Source organism: Amaranthus tricolor, chromosome 16, assembly GCF_026212465.1.
Source record: "Amaranthus tricolor cultivar Red isolate AtriRed21 chromosome 16, ASM2621246v1, whole genome shotgun sequence".
NCBI lineage: Eukaryota > Viridiplantae > Streptophyta > Magnoliopsida > Caryophyllales > Amaranthaceae > Amaranthus > Amaranthus tricolor.
This window is the reverse complement of record NC_080062.1, coordinates 11,643,082-11,650,581: the sequence shown is the minus strand read 5'-3', so window position 1 is coordinate 11,650,581 and position 7,500 is coordinate 11,643,082. Positions and strand designations below refer to the sequence as shown.

Here is a 7,500-nt window from a genome sequence, read left to right as displayed (position 1 = left end):
TAAAGGATTCAATGCAGACTTTGATGGGGATCAAATGGCTGTTCATGTACCTTTATCTTTGGAGGCTCAGGCGGAGGCGCGTTTACTTATGTTTTCGCATATGAATCTTTTGTCTCCAGCTATCGGGGATCCCATTTCCGTACCAACTCAAGATATGCTTATTGGACTCTATATATTAACGAGTGGGACTCGTCGAGGTATTTGTGCAAATAGGTATAATCCAGGGACTAAAAAAATATATCAAAATGATCAAATTAATAATAATAATTATCAGTATATGAAAGAACCCTTTTTTTGTAATTCCTATGATGTAATTGGAGCTTATCGTCAAAAAAGAATCAATTTAGATAGTCCTTTGTGGCTCCGGTGGCAGTTAGATCAACGCATTATTGCTTCAAAAGAAACTCCTATTGAAGTTCACTATGAATCTTTGGGTACCTATCATGAGATTTATGCGCACTATCTAATAATAAGAAGTGTCAAAAAAGAAATTCTTTTTATATACATTCGAACTACGGTTGGTCATATTTCTCTTTATCGAGAAATTGAAGAAGCTATACAAGGATTTTGTCAAGCCTGCTCATAGTATACTTAAATCATATTGTACCTAAGCTACGTAATTCTTCAATCCCAGCGGAATTTGAGTCTTTCGGGTTTAACTAGGATTCTAATTTGTGAAGTTTTAGGTGAATTAAGATCAAGAAAAGGAAGTTTTCGAATCACACTAACTCAACCCCATTCATTGTCGAATCCTACTCATCGGAATATGGAGGTACTTATGGCAGAACGGGCCAATTTGGTCTTTCACAATAAAGCGATAGATGGAATTGCCATGAAACGACTTATTAGTCGATTAATCGATCACTTTGGAATGGCATATACGTCACACATCCTGGATCAAGTAAAGACTCTGGGTTTCCAGCAAGCCACTGCTACATCCATTTCATTAGGAATTGATGATCTTTTAACAATACCTTCTAAAGGATGGCTAGTCCAAGATGCTGAACAACAAAGTTTGAGTTTGGAAAAACACCATTATTATGGGAATGTACACGCGGTAGAAAAATTACGTCAATCTATTGAGATATGGTATTCTACAAGTGAATATTTGCGACAAGAAATGAATCCTAATTTTAGGATGACTGACCCTTATAATCCAGTCTATATAATGTCTTTTTCGGGAGCTAGAGGAAATGTGTCTCAGGTACATCAATTAGTAGGTATGAGAGGATTAATGTCAGATCCACAAGGACAAATGATTGATTTACCTATTCAAAGCAATTTACGCGAAGGACTCTCTTTAACAGAATATATCATTTCTTGCTACGGAGCCCGCAAAGGAGTTGTGGATACTGCTGTACGAACATCAGACGCTGGATATCTCACGCGAAGGCTTGTCGAAGTAGTTCAACATATTGTTGTACGTAGAACGGATTGTGGCACTATTCGAGGTATTTCTGTAACTTCTCGGAACGGCATAATGCCGGAAAGAATTTTTATCCAAACATTAATCGGTCGTGTATTAGCAGATGATATATATATGGGTTCACGGTGCATTGCCACCCGAAACCAAGATATCGGGGTTGGACTTGTCAACCGATTCATAACGCTTCGAACCCAACCAGTATCCATTCGAACTCCTTTTACTTGTAGGAGTGCATCTTGGATCTGTCGATTATGCTATGGCCGGAGTCCGACTCACGGCGACCTGGTTGAATTGGGAGAAGCTGTGGGTATTATTGCGGGTCAATCTATTGGGGAACCTGGTACTCAACTAACATTAAGAACTTTTCATACGGGCGGAGTATTCACAGGGGGTACTGCAGAACATGTACGAGCCCCTTCTAATGGAAAAATCCAATTCAATGAGGATTTAGTTCATCCCACACGTACACGTCATGGACATCCCGCCTTTCTATGTTATATCGACTTGTATGTCACTATTGAGAGTGAAGATACTCTACATAATGTAAATATTCCGCCCAAAAGTTTTCTTTTAGTTCAAAACAATCAATATGTTGAATCCGAACAAGTGATTGCTGAAATTCGCGCGGGGACATCTAACTTGAATTTTAAGGAAAGGGTTCGAAAACATATTTATTCGGACTCAGAAGGAGAAATGCACTGGAGTACCGATGTGTACCATGCACCCGAATTTACATACGGTAATGTTCATCTCTTACCAAAAACAAGTCATTTATGGATATTATCCGGAAGGCCGTACAGATCGAGTGTAGTCCCCTTTTCGCTCTCCAAGGATCAAGATCAAACGAACATTCATTCTCTTTCTTTCGAACAAATAGATATTTCTAACCCCTCAGTCATTAATGATCAAATAAAAGAGAAATTATCGGACTCTTTTAGTAAAAAAGAGGATAGGATTCCTGATTATTCCGAACTTAATCTCATATATCCTGCAAAAAATTCTGATTTATTGGCAAAGAAACGAAGAAATAGATTCATTATTCCATTTCAATCGAATCAAGAACGAGAAAAAGACTTAAGGTACCGTTCTGGTCTCTCAATTGAAATACCTATAAATGGTATTTTTCGTAGAAATAGTATTTTTGCTTATTTCGATGATCCTCGATACCGAAGAAAGAGTTCGGGAATTACTAAATATGGGACTACAGAAATGCATTCAATCGTTAAAAAAGAGGATTTGATTGAGTATCGAGGAGTCAAAGAATTTCGACCAAAATACCAAATGAAAGTAGATCGGTTTTTTTTCATTCCCGAAGAAGTTCATATCTTACCCGGATCTTCGTCCATAATGGTACGCAACAATAGTATCATTGGAGTAGATACACAAATCACTTTAAATACAAGAAGCCGAGTGGGCGGAGTGGTCCGAGTGGAGAGGAAAAAAAAAAAGATTGAACTTAAAATTTTTTCTGGAGATATACATTTTCCTGGGGAGACAGATAAAATATCCCGACATAGTGGCATTTTGATACCACCAGGCAGAACAAATTCCAAGGACTCAAAAGATTTGAAAAATTGGATCTATGTCCAACGGATCACCCCTACTAAGAAAAAATCTTTTGTTTTGGTTCGACCCGTAGTCCCATATGAAATAACGGACGGTATCAATTTAACAACACTTTTCCCTCAGTATTTGTTGCAGGAAAGGGATAATGTGCAACTTCGAGTTGTCAATTATATCCTTTATGGAAATGGCAAAGCCACTCGAGAAATTTCTGACACAAGTATTCAATTAGTACGTACTTGTTTAGTATTGAATTGGAATCAAAATAAAAAAAGTTCTTCTATTGAAGAGGCCCGTGCTTCTTTTGTTGAAGTAAAAACAAACGGTATGATTCGAGATTTTCTAAGGATCCATTTAGTGAAATCCCATATTTCGTATATCGGGAAACGAGATGATCCATTATCAGAAAAAAATGAGGGATCAAATCATACCAATATGAATCCATTTTATTCCATTTATTCAAAGACAAAACTTCAACAATCATTTAACCAAAATCAAGGAACTGTTCGTACGTTGTTGGGTATAAACAAAGAATCTCAATTTTGTATAATTTTGTCATCATCCAAATGTTTTCGAATAGGTCCATTCCCATCCAAAGGTGTAAAATCTCACAAAGAATCAATTCAAAAAGATTCCCTAAGTTTAATTAGGAATTCGTTTGGTTCTTTAGGGACAGCCCTTCCAATTTCTCATTTTTTTTCATTTTACCATTTAATAACTCATAATCAGATCTCGGTAATTAATTATTTGCAACTTGACAATTTAAAACAAACCTTTCAACTAATTAAATTTCCGTATTATTTAATGGATGAAAATGGAAAAATTTATAATCCCGATCCATGCAGTAACATCATTTTGAATCCATTAAAATTGAATTGGTATTTTCTTCATTATAATTTTTGTGAAGAGACATCCACAAAAATTTATCTTGGACAATTTGTTTGTGAAAATGTATGTATGACCAAAAATGGACCATACTTAAAATCGGGTCAAGTTATAATTGTTCAATTTGACTCCGTAGTAATAAGATTGGCTAAGCCCTATTTGGCTACTCCGGGAGCAACAGTTCATGGTCATTATGGATCAATCGTTTATGAGGGGGATACATTAGTTACATTTATATATGAAAAATCGAGGTCTGGTGACATAACGCAAGGTCTTCCAAAGGTGGAACAAGTTTTAGAAGTTCGTTCCATTGATTCAATATCTATGAATCTAGAAAAGAGGATTGATGGTTGGAACGAACGTATAAGACGAATTCTTGGAATTCCTTGGGGATTCTTGATTGGGGCTGAGCTAACTATAGCGCAAAGTCGTATCTCTTTGGTTAATAAGATCCAAAAGGTTTATCGATCACAAGGGGTGCAGATACATAATAGGCATATAGAAATTATTGTACGTCAAATAACATCAAAAGTCTTGGTTTCAGAAGATGGAATGTCTAATGTTTTTTTGCCCGGAGAACTTATTGGATTGTTTCGGGCAGAACGAACGGGGCGCGCTTTGGACGAAGCAATATGTTATCGAGCTACCTTATTGGGAATAACTCGAGCATCTTTGAATACGCAAAGTTTTATATCCGAAGCGAGTTTTCAGGAAACTGCTCGAGTTTTAGCAAAAGCGGCTCTCCGGGGCCGTATCGATTGGTTGAAAGGACTAAAAGAAAATGTTGTTCTAGGGGGAATGATACCTGTTGGGACCGGATTCAAAGGAGTCGTACACCATTCAAGTCAACATAAGGGTATTCCGTTGAAAACAAAAAAAAAGAATCTATTCGAGGGAGAAATGAGAGATATTTTGTTTTACCACAGAGAATTATTTGATTCTTATCTTTCAAAGAATTTCTGTGATAGATCAAAACAACAATGATTTTTGGGGTTTAATAGAATAGATTCATCTTTTTTATCTTTTATGTATTTGTTATGGTTATTTAATTTAGTAATAAAAAAATTAGTAAAAAAATAAAGAAATTCAAAAAATAACGAAATAGAAAGGAATTAATGGTTTGCGTTGTATATCAATGGCCAATCCGTGGTAGAAAAGAAGGTTCCCTTGGAACAATTATTTATTTCAGAATACCTCATCTCTTTATTAAAAAAATAAAAAAAAGAGAAAGTGTGGGGAGAAATGACAAGAAGATATTGGAACATCAATTTGGAAGAGATGATGGAAGCGGGAGTTCATTTTGGTCACGGTACTCGTAAATGGAATCCTAGAATGTCGCCTTATATCTCTACAAAATGTAAAGGTATTCATATTATAAATCTTACTAGAACTGCTCGTTTTTTATCAGAGGCTTGTGATTTAGTTTTTGATGCATCAAGTAGAGGAAAACAATTTTTAATTGTAGGGACAAAAAATAAAGCAGCTGATTCAGTAGCATGGGCTGCAATAAGGGCTCGCTGTCATTATGTTAATAAAAAGTGGCTGGGGGGTATGTTAACGAATTGGTCCACGACAGAAACGCGACTTCAAAAATTCAGGGACTTGAGAATGGAACAAAAGACAGGGAGACTCGCTCGTCTTCCAAAGAGAGACGCAGCCGTGGTGAAGAGACAATTATCTCACTTGCAAACATATTTGGGCGGGATCAAGTATATGACAGGATTACCGGATATTGTAATCATCGTTGATCAACAAGAAGAATATACAGCCCTTCGAGAATGTATTACTTTGGGAATTCCAACGATTTGTTTAATCGATACAAATTGTGACCCGGATCTCGCAGATATTTCGATTCCGGCAAACGATGACGCTATAGCTTCAATTCGATTAATTCTTACTAAATTAGTATTTGCAATTTGTGAAGGTCGCTCTAGCTATATAAGAAATCCTTGATTCATAATAAAATCAAAAACGGATTTGCTAAGTTCTATATCGGTTCCTATATCCTGAATCTCAAAAACTAGTTAAAAACTTGGAATATGATATTATTTAATTTTATTTAATTAATCGGTATTTTAAATAGAAAATTAAAGTAAACAAGTCGAGAAAGCGATGGTTGAATCAAAATAATTTTTTTTTTAAGTTATATTTCTGTCAGAGGACAATATGAATATTCCATCATATTCACTTAACACACTAAAGGGGTTATATGATATATCTGGTGTGGAAGTAGGCCAACATTTCTATTGGCAAATAGGAGGTTTCCAAATTCATGGTCAAGTACTATGTATACATTTCAAACTCAGTTCCCTTCCTAGGGGGAACTCGAACAAAGTTGAATACTCAATGGATTCAACTCTTATTGTATAAGTATAAACATTTCAGTATAGAAATGAATGAATAATATTTTTTATCTTATACCTCCATTCATTTAGGTATAATTTCCATTCCATTTAGATAGTCTTATAACCAAAATCATTCATCATTGGCCAAATTATGAATACAAATAATATCCAAATACCAAACACGCCCCCTATAGACTCCTGATAAAGTAGAAGAATCTCTTGGTAAGATCAAAGAAAGGACTTTTTCTTCCGCCGTAAAGAATTCTTCCAAAAATTCTGAACCTAATCTTTTCAAAAAAGCACGTACAGTACTTTTATGTTTACGAGACAAAGTTCTAGCACAAGAAAGTCGAAGTATATATTTTATTCGATATAAACTTTTTTTTCTTGAAGAGCCACTATAATAATGAGAAAGATTTCGGCATATACGTCCAAATCGGTCAATAATATCAGCATCGGATAAATCGGTCCAGACCGACTTACTAATGGGATGACCTAATCCATTACAAAATTTTGCTTTAGCCAACGAGCCAACCAGAGGAATAATTGGAACTATGGTATCAAACTTCTTAATAATATTATCTACTATAAATGAATTTTCTAACATTTGACTCCGTATTACTGAAGAATTGAGTCCCACATTTGAAATAAAACCCATAAAGTCGAGGGAATAGTTTGATAATTGATTGATATAGATTCTTCTTGGTTGAGACCACACAGAAAAATGACATTGCCAGAAAGCAATAAAGTAATATTTCCATTTATACATTAGAAAGGATGTCCCTTTTGAAGACAGAAGGCATTTTCCTTGATACCGAACATAATGCAGAAAAGGTTCTTTGAAAAGCCATAGGATAACCCCAAAAACCTTAACTTTGACTTTTACTAGATATTTTAGCTTTCCGTAAAAATGGATTCGTTCAAGAAGGGCTCCAAAAGACGTTGATCGTAAATAAGAGGATTGCTTGCGTAGAATAACAAAAAGGGATTCGTATTCATATACAACAAGATTATATAGGAACAAAAATAATCTTCGATTCCTTTTTGAAAAAGGGGAAATGGATTCTTTTGGCCGAATAAGACTATTCCAATTACGATACTCGTAAAGAAAGTATCGTAATAAATGCAAGGAAGAGGCATCTTTCAACCAATAGCGAAGAGTTTGAACCAAGATTTCTAGATGGGCAGGGTAAGGTATTAATATATCTAACACATAATTTAAATGTAAGAATTTGTCCTCTAAAAAAGGAAATATTGAATGAATTGATCTCAAATTTTTAG

At 35.2% G+C, this 7,500-nt stretch overlaps 2 protein-coding genes and 1 pseudogene across 2 annotated transcripts in view; 2 read left to right on the top strand and 1 right to left on the bottom strand.

Moving 5' to 3' along the window:
- Positions 1 to 586, top strand: part of LOC130802084 (DNA-directed RNA polymerase subunit beta-like) — a 6,064-nt pseudogene extending 5,478 nt beyond the window's left edge.
- A 180-nt stretch (positions 587 to 766) lies between these two features.
- On the top strand, positions 767 to 6,041 carry LOC130802094 (DNA-directed RNA polymerase subunit beta''-like). The gene is made up of 2 exons (XM_057665996.1): positions 767 to 4,709; positions 5,148 to 6,041. Exons 1-2 carry the CDS (start codon positions 767 to 769, stop codon positions 5,825 to 5,827), a joined length of 4,623 nt encoding a protein of 1,540 aa, XP_057521979.1. The 3' UTR covers positions 5,828 to 6,041.
- A 121-nt stretch (positions 6,042 to 6,162) lies between these two features.
- The window catches only part of LOC130802057 (maturase K-like), a 1,927-nt gene continuing 589 nt past the window's right edge, over positions 6,163 to 7,500 (bottom strand). Inside the window, 2 exon segments of the mRNA XM_057665969.1 lie at positions 6,163 to 6,352; positions 6,354 to 7,500. The exon segment at positions 6,354 to 7,500 is cut by the window's right edge and continues 589 nt beyond it. Coding sequence (XP_057521952.1) covers positions 6,328 to 6,352; positions 6,354 to 7,500 — 1,172 coding nt within the window. The 3' untranslated portion in view covers positions 6,163 to 6,327.

What these genes read in the sequence shown, in the direction of transcription:
- LOC130802094 (XM_057665996.1), top strand. Translation starts at nt 767, where the DNA reads ATGGAGGTACTTATGGCAGAACGGGCCAATTTGGTCTTTCACAATAAA. An exon ending in CGGATTCAAAGGAGTCGTAC is followed by an intron (nt 4,710 to 5,147) that starts ACCATTCAAGTC and finishes ACATCAATTTGG; the next exon opens with AAGAGATGATGGAAGCGGGA.